Here is a 22,410-nt window from a genome sequence, read left to right as displayed (position 1 = left end):
GAGAATAAGAAGGAAAAGAATGCCGCTGACAAGTTCATCACGGGTTCGCAATGTAGCGACTTCAGAACCTCTAAGTCTCTACACCTAGTTGCCAACATTCGTCCACTCAACCAACACAAGTACAAACTTCACTCAAGACACCTAGAAAAGCTGCACGACAGACACAAACATCTGATACAACACATTACACCTAGACCACACCGTACAATCTGTCAGCTGCGCCCGTCCCACGTGCGGTGTACACGATAACACCTGTAAAACAGTACCTATTAATAATACACACCTACACCATTATTGACTGCTGATAGCAATAATGAAGAAATAATAATACTAATAATAATATTGCATGTATCCCAGTAACTGACAGGCTACAAGCATACACAACTCAAACCCAACCTGGGGAAAGGCAGGAGAGCTCATGCCTAACCTGGGGTTCATCAGGAACGCGCTCTACACGCATGAAGTGAATTCTACTCACTTCCCGTGAGATACACACACACACACACCTCTCACGAACATAGCCACGCCACACGCACAAACATCTACACTTACTTTTTCTTCGACTAAAATTCGCCTCCCTTCTAACTCTCTCTTCTACTACATCTCCTCATTTCAGTTTACCTCCCACTAAAGATTTTTCCGTTTTTCCACCTTTCTTTGCTACTACGCCTCCTACCATTTTCTAAAATTTTGGTGATCCTAATCCCGGCGTCGGCGCCTCCGTCCGAGTTCCCAGTCCACTTCTCCCGAGCCACGACCACCAGCAGCCCCTGAACGCTCGCTTAATCGCCCGGTGGCAGAAGCCCTCTTTTATACACTGCTATCTTTTCACTTTCTTACGGACCTTCTTCCCCTCCCACAAAAACCGATCCCGCGCAAGCCGGTGGTCTTTTCTTGCAAGCCGCAGATCTCTCCCGACTTCTCTACTGAGTTCTCTACCGAGTTCTCTTTCGGGCTCAACTCCAAGCAGCAGTCCTCTCCAGCAAGAGGCCTCGGGACCAGTTCGCTCCAGCAAGCTGCCGCCAGCAAGTCGTCTCACTCCCTCCTGTGTGTGGCTCTTGGCCCACAGCCACGTAGACGCTTAATGAGGCCTTCCATCACTCCGGACCTTCTCCCAACGAGACTACGTCCGTTCCTTCCGAGCATATTAACCATTAACCCATTCACCTGCGATGACAAGATGTCTTGTCATTTGGTCAAATAAAACAAAAAATCATAAAACACCAAAATGTTTGATCAAACAGCACCAGAAAAATATGACGTCAGTCCTCCTCGCTTCGCTCGGTGCTCTGTATAGGCGATACGTAAAGCTGCTGATCTCTGTACAGCAATGGCATTTGTGATAACTTCTTCACCTACCATGGGTGAACCACGTGCCAAACGTAGAGGTTACAGACAAGGCCGCTTCAATCCTAGTTGATGACTGGAATATTTGGCCAAATATAGAAAACGCTACAGGAACCTGCTCATTAATGGCATAGCAGAATCGACGAGAAGCATGGCAAATAGCGAGAGAGAGGAGACACCTCATTTTTGCCAGGCCCCGTTGTCAGCTGTCTTCACTGTGGCAAGCAATGTCGAGGGCGAATTGGATTGATTCGTGTGTTTGTCCAAAACAGCCTCGCTAACAAAGTCAGAAAAAAGGAAAAAGGGGAAGAGGAAAAACAGAAGAAAAAATTCCGTATTCTTTATCCACTCTTGTCGAAATCGACTGAAAGCCATCGTAATCACTAATATATCCTTTTTCCAAATATGAATTTGAGTTGAGAATAGTTTGGTAGAGATTTAAATTGTACACTAAAAACTTGTGCTGCCCAGTCCACCTTTTCAAACGCAAACGAGGAGTCGGGTTCGTTTGAGCGAAGACCCAGGATTGTTTGAGCGAAGTATTCTCAAGTAAAAAGCTGGTGCGAGTTTGCCCCTATTTCGAGATTTTTCAGTCCTCTTTAGGGTCTGTGATAAGATGATTGTAACATGTTATATAATCAGTCATGAAAGATGATTCTATATGTCGGCTTCATCTGTACCGTCGATATTAGTTATCGTGATGCAAATTAGTTAGTACTTCTATGTTTTGTCTCTGTTTATGACTGTAGACGCTCATGAAAACGGACTTTATCGTAAACCTACTTATTAAATAATTAATATATAGTGAATATTAGATTACCATATATATTAGATTATATTAAGTATGAATAAATGTATCCTAAAACGACAAATAAAAACAAGATAATAATTATCTTTATTTTAGCTACAAATTAAACAACAATATTTACATAATATGTCGTTCTAAGAACTGCTACTATTGGCCCCTGTTGACGCGCCATAACAGTTAATACAAACACAGGAACAGAAGGTGAGAGGACATCGACTAAATCTCTCAAGGTATCTATAATTTGAAATGTCCGTATGCTTGTGGAGTATAACCAATATTCCACAGAAATCCTGCACTAGTGATTTTCCAATACTGTGCGAAGTTTAATAAACTGGTTGGGGATATTTCAAGATTTTTGTACACACGGTACTCGTTCTGTGGAAGTCGTTTGAATTTGAAAATTACCATGATAAAGTGTCTAACGCTTTCATATTTTTAGTAAGTTAATAGTGTTAAATGTGCCATACATAAGTGTTCTTTGGTATTTGAAGTTGGAAATTGCATAAACTGCGTATTGACTTGCCGAATATTACAAAAAAGAAAAAATCCTATCATGCTAATACGAAATATACCCAAATCAAACTTAAGTTTTGAATTTAATCCAGCATTATGGATTTATGAGTTAACACTACAATGTGGATCAATTGTATAACTTCCTTTAACTACCCATAGGCTAAATGAACCACTGCAATTAATTACTAAAATGCTAGCTGGCACCTCTGATAATCTGGTCCATCCAGCAATACAATTTCAATTTGTTCCCTTGGTACTTGCTATGATAACATGGCAAAATTACCTACAACCGAGTGACAATACAAATATAATGTGGTTTAAATTTGTGACAATAATGTTGGTAATTTTGCTGTGTATCACAGAGGGGGTGGATGGAAGTTGCTCGATAGAACTACTAATCTAAGAGTGCCATTAAGCCGAATGTGTAGCCTAACCTAATGGAATCATCAGTAAATTTCTAGAAGTGCACACCTATGCGATATAGTAATAGAAAGTTTTAAGAATAATTTTGTAAATTATAGTACATTGTAATATATATTTTAGTTTGCAGAAATCAATAATAGAAAAACTTGCTAAATGCGATATGATAACATGCTTCAACTGCTTGAGACACCATTTTTGTATTGATAGATGCAGAGGTCAAAGAAATTAAGGTCTGATAAATTCATCTATAACCTAACCTACCTGCTTAACCTAACCAGCATACAGTACCTAGAATTCTAGAGGTCATCAGGGTCATCATATTCAACCTCTGAATTTACTAAAAGAAAATTGGAATCTAAAGGAGTTGATGCGACTTTGTGTTAAGCTTTTAGCAATGTTTTCTTGTATTGATTTCTGCCAAGGAAAATATATATGTTGAAAAAGAGAAATGTCTGTTGAGGAAGGACAGGAGAGGACAGAAGATAGGTTGAATGGAGAAGGGTTGTGTATGGATGATGCTGTGATGCATGAGGGGGAGTGGGTGGGGATGGGGGGTGAGGAAGTATGTATGAGGGAAAAAAAAAAATGACGCAGCCCAAAGGGATTTCTCCCCGTCTTCTCCTTTTCTGCATGAGGGACGGAGAAGGGGGGTCACCGAATTAATCAAGTGGCCTTGCTGTGGATGTTCTGTCTTGTGACACTGCTTCTGACCCAGGGCAGTGGACAAGATGCAGTGATGACCCGTCATCCAGGAGGTGCCAAGAGAAGAGGGAGGGTAGAGGGGAGTGGAATATGTAGGGGATGGAATGGGTGGGAGTGGTTTCTATGCCTTTTTCTTTTTGGCTACCTCCTGTGTAAGGGGAAAAAGCCATTGGTATATGTATGTATGTATATTGGGTAGGTATGCACTTCTAAGAAATACCGAATCATCTACAACTTAATTGAGTGTCACCGACTATAGTCTAACAAAAACAGATTGGTTTGTAACTTGAACCCATTTGTCTGTGTGCATATACACATGAATATAAAGTTACAAGTGCACACACATATGCACAATGGTACAGTGGTAGCATTAACAACTAATTCAGTGGTCCAAGTTTGAATCCCGCCCAGGGCTAAAATAATTTCAGTATTGCTATGCTATTAGCTGTTACTCCAACTCTTGTGGGTGGGGAGTTGTGTGTGTGTGAGAGAGGTCACAGCGTTACCCTTAGATCAGTCGTACATGAGCTCTCATCTGGGAGGGTAGTAGCTGTCGATCATGAATCGAACATGTGATCCAAGACCATGGTGAATTACACATCCATGCACACACACACAACTCACTGGCACAGTGGTAGCGATCATGGCCACCACTGCGGCAGTCCGAGTTTGAATCCTGTCCAGGGCTAAAATAATTTTGTTATCTGCGAGTCTTTCCTCTAACTTTAGTGGGCGGGGATTTGGGTGTGTGTGTGTACATGCAAGGTCACAGCATTACCCATAGATTGTTGAGCTGTCTTCCAGGAGGGTAATAACATAATCACGAGTCCAACACATGATCCAATACCATGGTGAATCACACACACACATACACACACTCGGTGGTGTGGTTGATAGAGTACTGGACTGCCAGTAAGGAGGTGCGGCAGTACCTGGTTCGAATCCTACCCAGGGCCGAAATTATATCGGTATTGCTGTGCTTCAGGTCATTACTCCGACTCTTGTGGGCGGGGAGTTGGGTGTGTGTGTGTGTGTGTAAGGTCATAGCATTACCCATAGATTGGTCATACAAGCTCTGAGCTCTCTTCCAGGAGGGAAATAGCTGTCAATCAGGAGTCCAGCATGTGATCCAAAGACCAAGGTGAATACACACATCTAAAGGACGTGAAGAAATAGTTTTCCATATAGATGATGCTGCTGTGATGCAAGAGGTGGAATGGGTGAGGGGATGGGGTGTGAGGTAGTATGTGTGAGAAAAATTTGACGCAGCCAGAAGGGATTTTTCCCCGTCTTCTCCTTTTGCATGGGGGGACGGCGAGGGAGGACCGCCGATTTAATGAAGTGACCTTGTTGTGGATGTGCTGTGTCTTGCGACACTGCCTCTGACCCAGGGCAGTGGACAAGGTGCAGGGATGACCCGTCATCCAGGAAGTGCTAAGATAAGAGGGAGGGTGGAGTGTATTTAGGGATGGAATGGATGAGAGTGGTTTTATGCCTTTTTCTTTTTGGCTACCTCCTTTGTAAGGGGGAAAAAGCCTTGGTACATATATGTATGTATAGATGCATAAATACTTTGAATAGATCAGGTGATATAGCCCAAGCTTTAATAAGAAATGAATTCAAATCTAAATATGATAATTGGAAACCAAGGATGTAGATTAGGTTGGAATTGTATGTAAACTTGAGGCTAGGTATGGAAAAAATTCCTGCTCATTACTAATAGGTAAATACAAGTACATACATATACCAAGGCTTTTTCCCCCTTACAAGGGAGGTAGCCAAAAGGGAAAAGGCATAAAATCATTCCCACCCATTCTATCCCTGAATACACTCCAGACCCCTCCACCCTCCCTCCTATCTTAGCACCTCCCGGATGGCGGGTCATCCCTGCACCTTGTCCACTGCCCTGGGTCAGGAGCAGTGTCGCAAGACACAGCACATCCACAGCAAGGCCGCTTCATTAAATCGGCGACCCCCCCTCTCCATCCCCTCATGCATAAAAGGAGAAGACGGGGAGAAATCCCTTCGGGCTGTATCAGATTTTGCTCACACATACTACCTCACAACCCATCCCCCCGCCCATTCCACCTCATGCATCACATCATCCATATACAACCATTCTCCATTCACCCCTGTCTTCTGTCCTCTCCCGTCCTTCCTCAACAGACATTCCCCTCTTCCCCAAAGCCCCCTTCACCCCATCCATCCACCTCATCCTAGGATGTCCATCGTAAGAGGCGAGAAGAAAGGGATGGGGAGTGGGACTTGGTATCCTTCTCCTTGTAGCCCCACAGGGGACATTCCTAAACAAAAAAAATACAAGTACAATTAGGTAAATACACGCGCATACACACACACACACAGATTGAACAGTACATGAATTCAAATCTAAATATGGTATTTGTGAAGTTTTGTCACCTGTTCACACAGTAATTTGTATATATTTTTGCAATTGTATTACAACATCAACAACTTTTCTTTGTAATGTTCCTTGAGGAAATTAATATTAAGGGATGGTGAAAAGATAATTCCCTCAACCTCCCCATTGCCCACTTGCACAGCCATTTGTTTATTTTTTGCAGCTGTACTATGGCAACTCCAAAAAAACTTCTTCTTGACATTTTTCATTCTTATGTTATGTTTTTCCCACAAATTAACATTAAGGGATGGTGAAAAAATAATTCCCTCAACCTTGCTACTCAGTGTGGTGGTGATGTCTAAACCGCTGACACGGGACACACCAGAGATATCTGCTCCCCTGGCCGGTCCAACCCAAAGTGATGATGTCACCAACATGAGTGGATGTATATCAGAAAGCTAAGGCTCACAGCTCACATGGACCAGAGCCAAAGGGAAGGCTGGGTGTTCGTGTCACTCTGGGGTCACCAGTTTGTAGTGTTCTGGTATTGACAACCAAGGAAGAAATCAAACTCCTGACTACCCAGTGATCTTATATTTTAATCACAGAATCAGGTGATTATATGGGGAGTGGATACACTTCCGTTCGCGTAGGTGACATCATCAGTCAGGGTTGGACAAGCCAGGGAAGCAGACATCTCCAGTGTGTACGGCATTGGTGGTTGAGACAATGTCACCCGCTCACCCCTCTTTGGAAGCGAACAGCACAGAGGGTAAGGAGTCACACGAGCAGAGTGGGAGTAGTGGGCAGGCCTTCTAACCAGACAGCTGGACCAGTTGATTGTCCCGTTGAGTGAGACCTTTGGAGAGGATGGGCTGGATGGGACAATCACCCACTCCAGCCGTTTGGTCAGAAGGCCTGCCCGCTACTCCCACTCTGCTCATGCGAATCTTTACCTTCTGCGTTGCTTGCTTCCAAAGAGGGGGGAGTGGTGTGGTGACGTCTTAACTGCTGATGCCAGACACATCAGAGATGTCTGCTTCCCTGACTGTTCCAACTCAGGATGATAACATCACCAACGCGAGCAGAGGCGTATCCATTTGCCATGTTCACAGCTTGCTCATGCGGACCACAGCCAAAGAGAAGGCAGCCAGTCATAAGGCTTGACGTTGCAACAGGACCCATCCACGATCCCACCATGGGGTTTAAAAGTATGGCCTCTTGCCAACCGAGATCAGAACTGCCTCTCTGACCATCACAGCAACAACTCACATTTAGCTCTAAGACCTTCTCTCTCCTAGAATCGATGGAGGACCTTGAGCTCCAGATTTCAGGCTTGCCGTATACTTGTCCGATTCAGTGATTAAAAGATATAAGATTACTGTGGAGTCAGGAGTTTGATTTCTTACTTGGTTGTCCATACCAGAACACTACACCGCCACTGAAGTGGAGTCATGGCTGTCCAGTGTGCAAGCTATACATCTGTCCCTGCATGCATTTTTAAGCTAGGTTAGAGATGTATATAACAAATGCTTTTTCCCTCGTACAAGGGAGGTTAGAACAAGGAGAAAATCATGTTTCACAAAAAAAAAAAAAAATGTGGGTGATGCTTTCAACAAAAATAGCGCTTCGGTGCTGGGTTGTGGGAATTATTTTTTCACCATCCCTTAATATTAATTTCCACAAAATGCACAACTAAGAAAAGTTTTTGGAGTTGTCATTATATAGATGCAAAAAATATACAAATTGCTGTGAAAGCAGTTGTGACCTAACTTCACAAATTCCTTAAATATGATAATTGGAAATCAAGGGTATAGAATAAGTTAGAACTGTATATGAATATAAGACAACATAGGAACATAAGAATGAAGGAGACCATAAGGCCTACACTAGGCAGCTCCATATCCATCACCACCTGTCATCCCCATCCATAAAGTTGTCTAATCGTTTTTTAAAACAACTGATAGTTTCAGTGCTTACTACATGGTTACTAAGTCTATTCCATTCGTCAACCACCCTATTAGTAAACCAATTCTTGCCTATTTCCTTCTTAGATGTAAATTTGTCCAGTTTAAATCCATTACTGTGAGTCCTGCCCTGTTGTTTTAATATGATGACCTTGTTTGCATCACCCTTGTTAAAGCCTTTAATCCACTTGAACACCTTTAGGTGTAATGAATTGGAGAGTAGGGTGGAAGACCCAACGAGTGTTGCTTCTTTCCTGTATATTACAATTAGGTAAATATACACTTGCACACACACACACACACACATTATGAAAGGTATAGAAGTCCTAGATAGAGAATACTTGCTAAATTGGGATAAGAGAAACCCAAGAGAACATGGAAGGAAGATAAAAAAAAGGACAGCTATAAAAGTGATCTGAAAAAGAATGGCTTACCCCACAGAGTGGTAGATGTATGGAACGCACTTGAAAAAAACAATAGTGTATGCAAAAACAATACACGAATTTAAGGACAAATAAGACATGGTGAGATACAGAGATGGGACACCATGAGCATAGCTCCCCTTTCCGTAAGATACAACTAAGTAAATACATGCACATGCACACAAATAGGGCCATATTAACATTGCTCCTTTCCTGTATACTACAGTTAGGTAAATACTCAAATGTTGGAACCATACACAAATTTGAAGCTAGGTACAATAGATTAAAGAGTAGGAAACAGGATCCAAAGAACTATAATTAGGTAAAGACGCATGCACACAAACGGCTCAATGGTGCACTAGTACTGTTCTAAACCACTAATTCAGCAATCCAAATTCAAATCCTGCCTAGTACAAAAATTTTAGCATCACTACAGTGTGAACTGGCACCTCAATTCTGGTGGGCAGGGAGTTAGGGTGCATCTGTGTAAGGTCACTGCATTAGTTATAGATTGGGCCATATATGAGCTCTGTGCTCTCATCCAGGAGGGTAATAGCTGTCTATCACTAGTGGAAAATGTGATCCAAGACCATGGTGAATCACACACACACACAGATATGACAATTGAAGACTAAGAGACAGGACCCATTAAGTGATGCTCCTTTCCTGTGTACTACAGTAGGTAAATACACTTATCAAAGGGCCTTTCCCCTGTATAAGGAAATGACATAGTTAAAGTACATTTCCTCTCCATGCACATTAAACCCATTGAACACCCCTCCCATATCTGCAACTAAGATGAAGGGCCCTTTTCCCCTGCCAAACCCCTTGACCAAGGGCCATGCAAGCATACCCAAGAGTAATGATATTTGAAGTTTTGCTGACACCTCCAGCCCTACAACAGGTGGTATTGGCCCACTCATAGATTTCTGGGAAGAACCATTGGACTGGTTTTTGTGTTGTATTAGTGGGACTGTTTGTTACTAGCTTGTAGTAGTAGAAGGGGAGCAATCACCAATTGCTGGCTATCCAAAAGTAAAGTGGAGGAACTAGTTTATAGAGATCATCAGTCTAATCAAGAGACCAAGTGTCCTGCACCTACAGATAGAGGTAATGATGTTCAGATTTTGAAGATGGGCAACAGGGAACAGATTCTGGCGTCTGTTGCAGTACCATCAATTGCAGGTAGGGCCTTGCTTTAGTGTAATCATCATTGCAACCTTATTCAACTTATCATTGTATGACACTTCTTATTTCTGCTCCCAGGTAGGCTTTCAGCCTGTCAGGCAGGCCAGCACACTTCTCCAGTTAGTCCTCCTCTCAAAGCTTTCTTCTTCCCTCAAATCCTCTATTTTCCCTAATCCATTTGCCTCTAGGATTTCTTCAACTCCATCTTTCCATCTTTTCTTCGGTCTACCTCTAGATCTTCTACCTTCTGGTCTCCAGTTCCATCTTTTCTTTGCAATTCTCTCTTCATCCATTCTCTCCACAAGCCCAAGTCACCTTAGTTGTACCTGTCCTATTTTGCTTCTAATTGATGTTACTCCAATCATTTCTCTTATTTCATCATTTCTAATTTGATCTCTTCTGGTTTTATTTACTATAGTTCTTAATGTTTTCATTTCTGCTGACTGAATCTCCAGTCTCTTGATGTTAATGTCGAGTTTTCAGCAGCATACATTAAAATCTGTACAAATATATGGGATAGGAGGAAAGCTGTTAAGGACTGTTGTTGTTTGGGAAGGTATGTGAGAGAAATTTGAAGGTAAATGTGGGTGAAAGTAAGGTGATGAGATGTATAAGGGAAAAGGATGGCAGAAATTTGGAAGTGAATACTAACGGAGAGAGGCTGGAAGTGGATAGCTTTAGGTACTTAGGGTTGCATGTGGTGGGTAAGGGAGGAGTGGAGGTAGATTGTAGATTAAAAGAAGTAAATGCCTTGGGGGAATTAAAAAGTGTAATGGAAAATAATATTTTGGGAATGTATGCTAAGGGGAGATTAACCCTTATTGCCCGGAGCACATATGTAAACAAAGCATTTGCTATGCGTTCAAAAAACAATGGATACAATGGCCCATACACTCACATTTTAATTTTATTTACAAATGTACTTGTTATTAAACATAATATGGATGATTATACATCAAAATAAAGCTTAGAGTCTGTATTTTCTTTTGATGAAAAGGAAACTAAGAAAAATTAATATGGATAATGAAAAAAAAATATTAGAATCAGAAAGTTGAAAGACAATTTCATCTTCACCACTAAAACACGCAGACGCCATGACTTTTGCAATGAGGCCGTCTTATATTTGCCTATTTCAAAGGTATTACGCACTGTATAACAATATCTATTATAAGTATTGTTCCTCAGATACTTATCTATTTTTCTATAACAATTTTTTTTCTGATTACGGCACTAATCACAAGAAAAAAAATGGGCAAAATATGTAAACTTTTCCGACGCACTTTGATCAGGAAAGCGAATGTGCCGCTACTGCTGATAAGATTCAATTTATAAGCCACCCTGTGATTGGTTGGCTGGACCACCTCGTGGAAATGATAGGCCAATGGTTGGTCTAGATACATCAAGTCTCGGCTCAGTGTAAACAAAGACGAATATCTTTAAGAACCGCGAAATTTAAACGGAGCCGAAATATCGTCATTAGGACTCTGTCGAACAAACCGATATCTCGGCTCTGTGTCCGATATGGGTTAAATCAAGGGGTGATTGTGCCGACAGTACTGTATGGGGGCAGAGACATGTAACATAAAAGAGGAAGAGTTTAAATGTGTATGAGATGAAATGTCTGAGAAGTCTGGTTGGGGTTACAAAGTTGAATAGAATGAGAAACAAGGTTAAGAGGAGAGCAAGGGTGAAAAAGGAGATGATAGATAGGGTTGATGAAATAGTGTTGGGATAGGTTGGACACATGGAAAGTGAGTGAGGAAAGATTGGTAAAAGAAGTCTGGAAGGCTTTGGTGAACATGAGGGGTAATCGAGGATGAGATGGATGGATGGGGTGAAGGGGGCTTTGGGGAAGAGGGGGATGCCTGTTGAAGAAGGATGGGAGAAGGCAAAAGATAGGGGTGAGAGGAGGAAGGCTGTGTATGGATAATACTGTGATGCATGGAAGTAAGTGGATGGGGGAGTTAGGAGTGATTATGTGAAAATGATATTTTGAAGCAGACTGAAGGATTTTCTTGCCATGTTCAATGTTTCTGTGTGAGGGGACGGAGAGGGGGTCGCCGATTAAATGACGTGGCCTTGCTGTGCATGTGATGTGTTTTGCTGCATTGCTTCTGACCCAGGGCATTGGGCAAAATGCAAGGATGACCCATCACCCAGTAGGAGCCAAGATGAGAGGGAGGGAGGGATGGTGAATGGGTGGAAGTGGAATTGTGCCTTTTGACTTTGGCTACCTCCCTTATAAGGGGGAAAAGCCCTTGCTTGGTATATGTATGTGTATTAGAAAAACTAATGACCTCTTGCTCATAACTAAAGGTTCCTTTAAACTGAAAAAATTGCTTAACATTAGGCAAAACAAATTCCTGAAGAGGGTGATTTTTTTTTTTTTTTTTCCTCTCTTTGTAGATCCTTTATACTGAATAAAGTCTCCTGGCATTATCTAGAACAAAATCCTGAAAGATTCATCAAGATCAGAAGAAACTTATGGTCTGCATGATGTCCCCCTGTCTAGGATCTTCTTTTGACACATGTAGCTGATATAAATAGATAGTAGGGATATGTTATGTTGCCTTAGCTGTTCAATTTATACATGGATGGGGTGTTGCAAGAGGTAAACGCAAAGATAATGGGTTGGGGATTGGAGATGGTTAAAAGAAATGGAGAAAAGTAGGAGATAAGCCAGTTATTGTTTGCTGATGACTGCGATTGCGGCAGGATCAGAGGAGGGATTGAGGAAATTAGTGACAGAGTTTGGGAAGGTGTGCCAAAGAAGGAAGTTAAAGATAAATGTGAGTAAAAGTAAGGTGATGAGATGTATAAGGGGAGTAAGTGGCAGCAAACTGGAAGTGGGTATAAAGGGAGACTGGAGGAAGTGGATAGTTTTAGATACTTGGGTGCAAATGTGGTGGGAGAGGGAGGAGTAGAGGTGGAAGTAGAATGTAGATTGAGAGAAGCAAGTAAATTCTGTGGGGTTTTAAAAAGTGTAATGAGAAATAGACATTTGAGAGTGGATGCTAAGAAGAGACTGTATGAAAGAATGATTGTGCTGACAGCACTGTATGGGGTAGAAACATGGAACATAAGAGAAAATTGTTAGAGAGGAAGTGCCTGAGAAGTATGGTAAGAGGTTACTAGGCTGGATTGAGTGAGAAACGAGGTGAGGAGGAGAATGGGGGTGGAAAGGGAGTTGTTGTTGTTGTTGTCGTTTCCTAGACTGTCCAAGCAGTCCCATCTCCCCAAGGAATACCACAGCCGAAACTGGGTTTTCCCACAAATCCTGTATAGAGTGTATGTTGTGTTGTTTGCGTGCATGATTGTGTATAATGCAGTCTTCCATTATGTGTTGTATGGTATGGGGTGAAGCGTTACATCCTGGGCAGCTGTTCACAATGTGGTCATCCAGCCTCTTCTGGTAACTTAGAAGTGCTGGGTGGTGGCCACACCGCAGTCTGGCCAGGTGGACTCGGTCCTTTCGTGGGAGAGAGGATTCAGAAGGGTGGATATCAGGGGGTCTGGCATGCAGCAGTGTGTTGTCTTTCAGTGTGTTAATGGAGCGGTGAGTGATATGATTATGAATATGTTTCCGGAGGCTGGTATTTGGTGGTTGTGGAGGAAGAGAAGAGTATTTGTGTGTGATTAAGGTCTTTGGGTGTTGTTTTAATGTTTCTTGGTGTGTGTGGGTGTTCTGCTATGTAGTGTAGTGGCCCATGTGATGTGTTTGTGGTGGCTGCAGCAAGTGTTTGTGTGCCTCTCATGTCGAGGTGGTCCTTGACGTTGAGGACTTTTGTTTCATGGTGTAAATGGTCTGTAGGTGTTGTATTTGTCACTCACTCACTCCGGTGGTGGTCGGGCCACTTGCTGACCCCTCACCGCTAGCACCAAATGCCTCCAGACTCTACGGTCCTGTGCCACTGTCATCCAATCCTGGACATCTGCTCCAGCCCTTTCCAGGTCCTCCCTCACGTTGTCCATCCATCTTCTGCCACAGTTAGCGACCTTCTCATACTCAAGAACCAGTAGTGTTCTGAGTTCATACGATTTTAAGCATCAGTGGTCGAGCGGAGTAAGGCGAAGTCATGGGGCCTCTTGGCGCCTTGAGCAGCAGGTTCGAATCCTTGCGCGACTGTCATAAAAAATGATCTGATTGATGTCGCTGTTCACTAGCGAATTTCTCATATATATATATATATATATATATATGTATATATATATATATATACACACACACACAAACAATATCCCTAAAGATGATATATTTAGAATTTTATGTTTTGGCTATTAATGGGCACTGGGGTAGACACTAGAATGAATGGTTAAACTGAATAAAAAGTAGGTTTAGAAATTGACAACATCTAAACTCAATTTTGCTTTCCAGTGACAACAAGTTACGTGTGACCTGGGGGAAATCTCGTTTAAGAAACAGAAATGCAAGGATAGATGCAATCAATTTCTAGGTAAGATGAAAAAAATCTAATACTGTATTTGTAGAAAAGCAACCATATAAGTCATGAAAATTATCTCGGCATAGAATGACCATAAGTTTTCTTGCAAGAATGAAATGAAACTTGAGAGTAATTTAGTGTATTTTGAATTGCAGGAGGTACATTTGGACATACACGATTATCCAGAAAGACTGATACAAGACGTGAGAAATTTATTGTGAATTGAATCAGAGTAAACTACACTTCCGTGGTCCAACATGAACAGCTGTCAATCTTCAGATACTTCTGGTGAAAGGAAACGTTGGTCTTTAGACAACTTTGAAGTAGGTCGGCCATTGGGAAAGGGCAAGTTTGGTAATGTTTACCTTGCTCGGGAGGTAAACAGTAAATTCATAGTGGCACTTAAGATGCTCTTTAAATCACAGTTGCAGAAAGCAAATGTTGAACACCAACTTCGAAGAGAGATAGAAATTCAAGCCAACCTCCGACACCCAAACATTCTTCGTTTATATGGCTACTTTTACGATGAGAAGCGGGTATTCCTCATTCTTGAATATGCTGCTCAAGGTGAGCTGTACAAAGTATTACAGTCTCAGCCAAATGGGTGTTTTGATGAAAAGAGAACTGCTAGGTATATTCTTCAGCTTTCACAAGCTCTTGGTTATTGTCATTCCAAGAAGGTTATCCACAGAGACATTAAGCCTGAAAATATCCTCCTGGACCTTAGAGGTGACCTGAAAATTGCAGACTTTGGATGGTCAGTCCATTCTCCTTCCTCAAAGCGTACAACTCTTTGCGGTACCTTAGATTATCTTCCTCCTGAAATGGTAGAAGGTAAAGCCCATGATGAAAATGTAGATCTTTGGTCCATTGGTGTCCTAGCATATGAATTCCTTTGTGGAAGCCCACCTTTTGAATCTGAATCAAATGCCGAAACCTACAAGAAAATTTCTAAAGTCGATCTTAAGTTTCCTTCTCACCTTTCACCTGGTGCAAAAGATCTAATTTCAAGACTTCTTCGTCACAGTCCACGTGAAAGACTGAATTTAGAAGGAGTCTGCAAGCATCCTTGGATAGTGAAGATGCTGAATCCATCTGGATAAGAAGTTTCCATCCCATTCCTTCATTTGTATTAGTGACTATTTTAAAAGAAAGTCAAAATTTATTAGATGAATGAATTAAGAAAGACACAAAAGTTATTTTTATACCAGGTTCTTATGGCAAGACCAAAAAGTAATGAATTCAAATATCTTCCTCACAGTTTTTGTAGAACAAAATATTATTATTATTATTATTATTTTTTTTTTTTAAGGCTTCATCACAATCTACTTCAAAGATCAAATTTGGGAAGAATTATTTTGGCACCAGCTGGTGTTAAGATTCCATCTTTGTTCATGTCAGTGGCCCCTCAAACAGTACTTTTCTTCTTACTACAGCTATCACTAATGTCCTGTAATAGGTTCAACATTCATTAGTTTTGATTCTATTTGATATGCATGGTTGTTTTTCATTGCAATGTGCCTTCACCCTCAAATGTATACTTTATTTTTATTTTTTATTTCAGCATGTTGATATGTCTTACTTTATAGCTAATAAATCATTTTATGTAGTTGAAGGAGGCTGTCAGGTGGAAAGGGGCTGTCTCAGCCTCTTCTGTACAGCAACAGACATTATGAATTTAAGTAGAATGCTAGACTTGACCCCTTCCATACGATGCTGCTTACGTAGGTGTCATGAGGCACAAGCACATGAGGTACCTGTGTCAGCATCTTGATTATGTTTTGTAGCTGTGACCTCCATATTCTGTGGTTGTTAATATTCAGAGTGAAAGAGATCATGTAATACAGCTGTAACTTTATATTTTGTAACATGAGTATTGTGGTGCATCATCATACATCAGGCAGCTCCTGTTGCCTGCGAGAATATGACACGTATTGAAGAGGTTGATTCAGTCTAGAGAGCATTAACTGTAGTAAAGGTGTCATGGTTATAAAAACCAGGGCTTCCCTTCTTTTATTGATAAGTATTATTGGTATAACCTTTCCTTTTATATGAAGACAAGGTCATGTTCAAAAGCACTCCTCAATTTGTCACTCGTAATTCAGAAGTTAATTGTTAGCGTCTGATGTAGATCTACATGTACAAAATAATGGCATTTGAGTATTAAGTAATGATGCTGCTGAAGTTGAACTGGACTTCTTTCAGTTGTGAAAGAAAAAAAAATTCCCTTTGAAGTATGGGTGTTTGAAATAGATAAAAAAAATTTGCTTGAACATGGCAACTTTACATTGTATTTAGTTACTTTGCTGATTAGTTAACAATACATCATTTATGCTTTGTTTTAGTGATCCTTTTTTTCCATGTAGTTCCTTTATCATCTGAGTTTAGATTTTGTAAAGGCTTTTGGTACTGTCCCACAAGAGAGAGTAATATACTTTACAAGGAATAAGAGGAATTCTACCAAGTTGTGTCAGTAATCGGCTGAACATTTGTAAATAGTTGTACACATACCAACAGCTTTTTCCCCCATACAAGGGAGGTACCTAAGTCAAAGGCATAAATCCTTTCATCCCCACATACTCCACTCCCATTCACCACCCCTCCCTCTCCCTCTTTTCTTGACTTTGCCTGGATGATGGGTCATCCCTGCATCTCACCCATTGCCCTGGGTAAGAAGCAATGTAGCAAGACCACTTCATTTAATCAGTGACCCCCTTCCCCCTCCACTCCATTCCCACATGCAGAAAGACAGATGGAGAGATATTCCTTCAGGCTGAGTCAAAATAACATTCACACATACTTCCCCATCCCCAACCCACACCCTTCTATGCATCACAGCATCATCCATACACAACCATTCTCCACTCACCCCTATCTTCTGTCTCCTCTCTTCCTTCCCTGACAAACATCCCCCTCTTTCACCCCATCCATCCATCTCATCCTTGGTGGCCCCCTCATGTTCACTCCATCTCTGCTTTCCTCACCTCTTTTATTAATCTTCACTCAGGAGTTTGTGTTTGAGATGAAATGTCTGAGAAGTATGATGGGGGTTACTAGGCTGGATAGAGTGAGAAATGAGGAGAACAGGGGGTGGAAAGGGAATTGGGAGATAGGGCTGATGAAAAAGTATTAGGATGGTTTGGACTCGTGGAAAGAATGAGTGAAGAAAGATTAGTAAAAGAAGTGAATATGAGGGGGCGTCCTAGGATGAGATGGATGGATGGGGTGAAAGGGGCATTACAAAAGAGAGGAATGTCTGTGGAGGAAGGACGGGAGAGGACAGAAGATAGGGGTGAATGGAGAGGGGTTGTGTATAGATGATGCTTGAGGGGGGGTGAGGAAGTATGTATGAGAAAAAATAAAAAATTATGCAGCCCAAAGGGATTTCTCCCCATCTCCTTTTCTGTATGGGGGGACCGCCGAATTTATGAAGCGGCCTTACTGTGTCTTGCGACACTGCTTCTGACCCTGGGCAGTGGACAGGATGCAGGGATGACCCGTCATCCAGGAGGTGCCAAGATAGAGGGAGGATGAAGGGGAGTGGAATATATAGGAAATGGAATGGGTGGGAGTGGTTTCTATGCCATTTTCTTTTATGACTACCCTCTGTATAGGGGGAAAAGCCTTTGGTATATGTATGTATGTACTCATTCTTTCCATGTGTCCAAGCCATCCTAATACTCTTTCATCAACCCTATCTCCCAACTCCTCCTCACCTCCATTCTCACCCCAAGCCTAGTAACCCTCACCATACTTCTCAGGCATTTCATCTTGAACACATTTAAATTCTTCCTCTCTTATGTTCCATGTTTCCAGCCCGTACAGTGCTGCTGGTGCAATCACTCCTTTGAGCAATCTCTCAGCATCCACTCCCAGATGTCCATCCTTCACTGCACTCTTCAATCGCCCAAGGCATTTACTTGCTTCTCTCATTCTACATTCTACCTCCACCTCCCTTTCCTGCCACATTTGCCCCCAAGTCCCTAGAGCTCTCCACTTCTTCCAGTCTCCTTTAATACTCGCTTTCAATCTGCTGCTGCCATCCTCTCCCCTTGCACATCTCGTCACCCTACTTCCACCCACATTTATCTTCAATTTCCTTCTTTTGCACACCTTCCCAAACTCCGTCACTAACTTCCTCAATCCCTCCTCTGATCCTGTTACAAGTGCAGTGTCATCAGTAAACAACTGGTCCGTCTCCTATCCCCCTCTACCTCCAACCATCTCCAATCCCCGGCCCATCTCCCTTGTGCCCACATCTTGCACCACCCCATCCATGTACAAATTAAACATCCAAGGTGACAAACCTTCCAGTGAAGTCCCACCTTTACCTCACACCACTCTTTCTAATTCTAACACAGGAGGCTGTATTGCTCTTGTATGAACCCTTGACTGCTCTTAACAGCTTTCCTACTATCCCATATATCTGCAATACCTCCCACAGTGCCTTCCTGTCTACCTTGTCATTCCTTTTCCAAATCAAATCTACAAAGGCCCAAAAAGCATCCTTATCTTTTCCTAAAGCTTTCTCACATATTATCTGCCTTGCCACAAAAATCTGAACCACATAACCCCTACCTGTCCTGAACCCATCGTGTTCCTCACCACTTACTCCCACTTTTTCCTATTATTTTCAAACAAAAACCTCCCATGAATCTTCCCACCACACTCCCACTTGTCTTCCTTTCACTATGAAAGTTTATATTAACTTATATTGCATTGAATAAGTCAATAGTTGATATATTTGTCCTATATACAATGTTAGGTTTCTAGTTTTGATATATTTGTCCAATATGAAATGTTAGGGATCTGGGTGCGCATGTCCTGTGTAATAGTAGTCCTTGGTAAGTATGTATGTATGTATGCATTAAGCACAACTTCGTGTCTGCTTATAATACCACGGGGAAACCACCTTTCAGTCGCACATCAACAGTTACCCAGCTCGCACGTTACTTCCTCCTCTTTTCCAAATATCACCTTGACATTTGCGAAAGCTTTAAGTATAGAATTTTCTTCAACTGAAAGGAACTTCACTATTCTGTACTCATTGCAATAGATGCCCTGTTGATCTGGATCACTGTCATACAAAACATCCTGCACCGGGATTCTTGCGTAGCAGTCAGGATATGCCTCTCCTCACTTTCCTTCTCTCTTCTGTATTGTTAGGAATAGGTCCGGATATTCATTCTGAACAACTTGAGACATCTCCTCCAGTTTACGAAAAATGTCCATGAGGTCGCTGTACAATCGGGCAACTTCGGTATCCTATTTCTTGTGTCCTTTTGGAAATTCCCTTCAAGCTTTCATTGACCTATTCAGAGCTTCATTCATCCTATCAAGATCGGACTTCAGAACCGATAGTAGATGATTAATGTTCTTTATATTTTTTTTTGTCAAGGTCATTCAAATTGTCTTCATTATCTACCAGATCATGATAGGATGATATCTTCTAGTAGATCAGCCAGTGAATCTTAATCATCTCGGAAGATGGGTGAAATCTTTCTTCGGGATTGTCTTGTAAAAGTTCCATCTTGCCATGGAGTTATTTCCAAATTTTCTTAAATTTGTTGGCAACGCAAAGATGCCAAAGTGTGTCTGTGTAGTCAAATTTGAACATGAGGGCCTCCCCAGGGAAGGTGAGGTAGGAAAGTTCAGACTATACATTGTGGTTTGACTATCCCATCGATAATCTGTTCTCGACAAGGGGCTACCTCCAGGTAGTAACACTTCTTTCTTGGATCTTTCCTCTAGACTCTCCATTAACTCCCATAGTTGCCCATATACAATATTCCACGTTCTGGCTACCTCTGATGTGGACATCACCTACCTCAATACAGACTATAAACCTCTTTTTCTGAAGCTGTTGATCCTAAGCAGTCCAGGATCGATCTCCTCCACGTCACCTCTGCATGCTGCGCCTAAGAACTTGGTCTGGAGGGACACGAACAACCTTCCTTGGTAAGCCGAACCACCTCGGCCGTTAACGGTGGACCTGCTATGGAGATGTCCGTACATGGGTGTCCATGCAGGACCGAAGGATATAGCAGGATCCTCTGAACAGGGCGCTAATTGAGAGACTGGGAGCGTTGCCGAACACAGTACTCGCCGGAAGCATAGGCACTAGCGACTTAACTGAAACTTCACCGAATTTGAGACTGGTGGAAAGTGGTGCTCAATTCTGAGGGAAGCGTTGATTCGCTGTGAGGATCTTCCCCTAAGAGGAATCTTCGAACTACGAACTCTTCCGTTGAAGGAGACGCTCATACGGAAATTGGTGCATTTGCGTTGCAAAGATGGAACGCACCTTCCTATTGCCGGAAGGTCTGAAACCTGAAAGAGATTGACCAAGAGCGTGGCTTCTCGTTGTCTCACTCTTTGCGTGTAGAGGACATTTTCCTGAACATCGTCTTCTTCGTTTTGGGGGTGATTTAGTTCGCCAAAGTTACATCTACTCGTACCAATTTGAGTCGAAACTTTGAGGTAACCACAGATAGTCCTCTACGCCTCCGCACTGACGGCCAGCCACTTGTTGATGACGTAATAGGCGCCTTCGACTTTTCTAGTCCCTTCGCTGCCCATAAATGCATACAAAACATCTTCGAAAGAACCGATCACTTTCTAGTCCTTGTCCCTCAAGCAGACTGAAATCTTCTCTTTAGCGAACTCTGGACCAGAGGAGACTCTTCTGAAGTGGAAGACGTCTCCGTAGCTTTTGGGAGAGGAGTCAAGGGTCTTCGTGGACTACACGGACCCGAAGACCGACACTTCGACTCGACAGGATCGGTCTGATCTTCCCGGAAGTCGAGCGGCTTGGACCTTTACGAAGAAATTAAATTCCTCTTTTGCAAGAGACAACTCTTTTATGAACTCGAGAGGAATTGGCGTTTCATCGCTGGGAGCTGCTTGCGGCGTCTCCTGAGACCGCTTGAAGTTCGGGCCCCTTCTTCCGCAGTTGCAAAGAGACTTGAACGAGCTCCTCAGCCGTCCAAAGGCTGCGCGCGCAGTCAATGCGAGGCGAAGACGTCCAAACATTTCGTCCACCGTTGTTTTTCGATTTAGGTTTAATTGCAAGTATACTTTTTCAGCGCCGTTAACTAGACAGGATGACACCTGATAACAAAAAATACCATCATGTATTTATTAGGCATTGTTATAGTTGATATATTTCTATATGTAGGTATATACATACATAAACATATACATACAAACATACATGAATATATACATATGTGCATACATATATACATACATGCATCCATCCCATACATACGTATATATACACAGGCATACATACATACATATGCATCCATCCATCCATATATACATCCATGCATACATGCATGCATTACATACACGTATAGAGTACATACATGCATACGCACATACACACATTACATGCATGCACATATACATGTATATATATATATATATACATATATATGTATATATATACATATATTATATATACTGTATATGTATATATATACATATATATATTTTATATATGTATATATATATATATAAATATAAACATATAACTATATGTATGTATATATATATATATATATATATATATTGGTTGTGAAGCGTGGCAGGAGATTCTCTCTGAGGCATATTCTGTTAAAAACGACAGCAAAAAGAATTATTGATTAGTTTTTTCCGTGAGCTCTCAAGCTTGCGACAAGTAGAATGTTGGTAGGGGGAAAGGGAGTAAATCAGATTTCCAAAAATCATAGGAAACACAAAAGTTATAATAGACACAAAAGTATAGTACACAATAAACACAATACAAGAAATTAATACAAGAAATACAGCAAAAAACAAAATACAAGCACAACAAAATAGTTATCAAGACGTTTCGCAGATCTTTCTGCATCCTCAGTTGAAGTGAAAAGAAAGGGAAAGGGAGCATATTTTAAATGAAATGGGAAGCACGGGGAGAAGTCACCGTGTTGCAACTGGGGGAAGTCACACGCAGGACCACAAACACTGGGAGAGATCACAAGTTGGCGGAAATGGTACTCGGGGAGGTCACTCCCGGGTTCGGCGCCAATCTGCTTCTCAGTCTTTGGGAACGACGTATGGTAGGAAGTTCTTCCCTTTCGCGGGAATGGGGGAGCCTCTGGGAAGGAGAGCCCGATGTCTTGGGGATTGTCCATCTGGCTCCTCCGAAACAGGTTTCATGCTAGGGAGGAGGGCGAAATCATTTACCTGCCTATTAATGGCTGGTTGCAGCTCC

At 41.9% G+C, this 22,410-nt stretch overlaps 1 protein-coding gene across 5 annotated transcripts; it reads left to right on the top strand.

The window, feature by feature from the left end:
• Positions 1-2,273: 2,273 nt before the first annotated feature.
• On the top strand, positions 2,274-16,501 carry LOC143031291 (aurora kinase-like). 5 transcript variants are annotated; one of them, XM_076194942.1, is made up of 4 exons: positions 2,352-2,385; positions 6,497-6,597; positions 14,105-14,183; positions 14,327-16,501. In XM_076194942.1, exon 4 carries the CDS (start codon positions 14,429-14,431, stop codon positions 15,272-15,274), a length of 846 nt encoding a protein of 281 aa, XP_076051057.1. In that variant the 5' UTR covers positions 2,352-2,385; positions 6,497-6,597; positions 14,105-14,183; positions 14,327-14,428; the 3' UTR covers positions 15,275-16,501. The 5 variants fall into 5 exon arrangements, with proteins under 5 accessions (XP_076051056.1, XP_076051057.1, XP_076051058.1 ...); XM_076194941.1 differs by lacking the exon at positions 6,497-6,597 and having other exon boundaries at positions 2,274-2,385; XM_076194943.1 differs by lacking the exons at positions 2,352-2,385; positions 6,497-6,597 and adding an exon at positions 2,423-2,593.
• Positions 16,502-22,410: the final 5,909 nt, after the last annotated feature.

The sequence above is a fragment of the Oratosquilla oratoria genome, chromosome 12 (assembly GCF_046742065.1).
Source record: "Oratosquilla oratoria isolate Oo_2021 chromosome 12, ASM4674206v1, whole genome shotgun sequence".
Lineage (NCBI taxonomy): Eukaryota > Metazoa > Arthropoda > Malacostraca > Stomatopoda > Squillidae > Oratosquilla > Oratosquilla oratoria.
The sequence above is the reverse complement of the archived record's forward strand: the minus strand, read 5'-3'. Positions and strand labels throughout refer to the sequence as shown.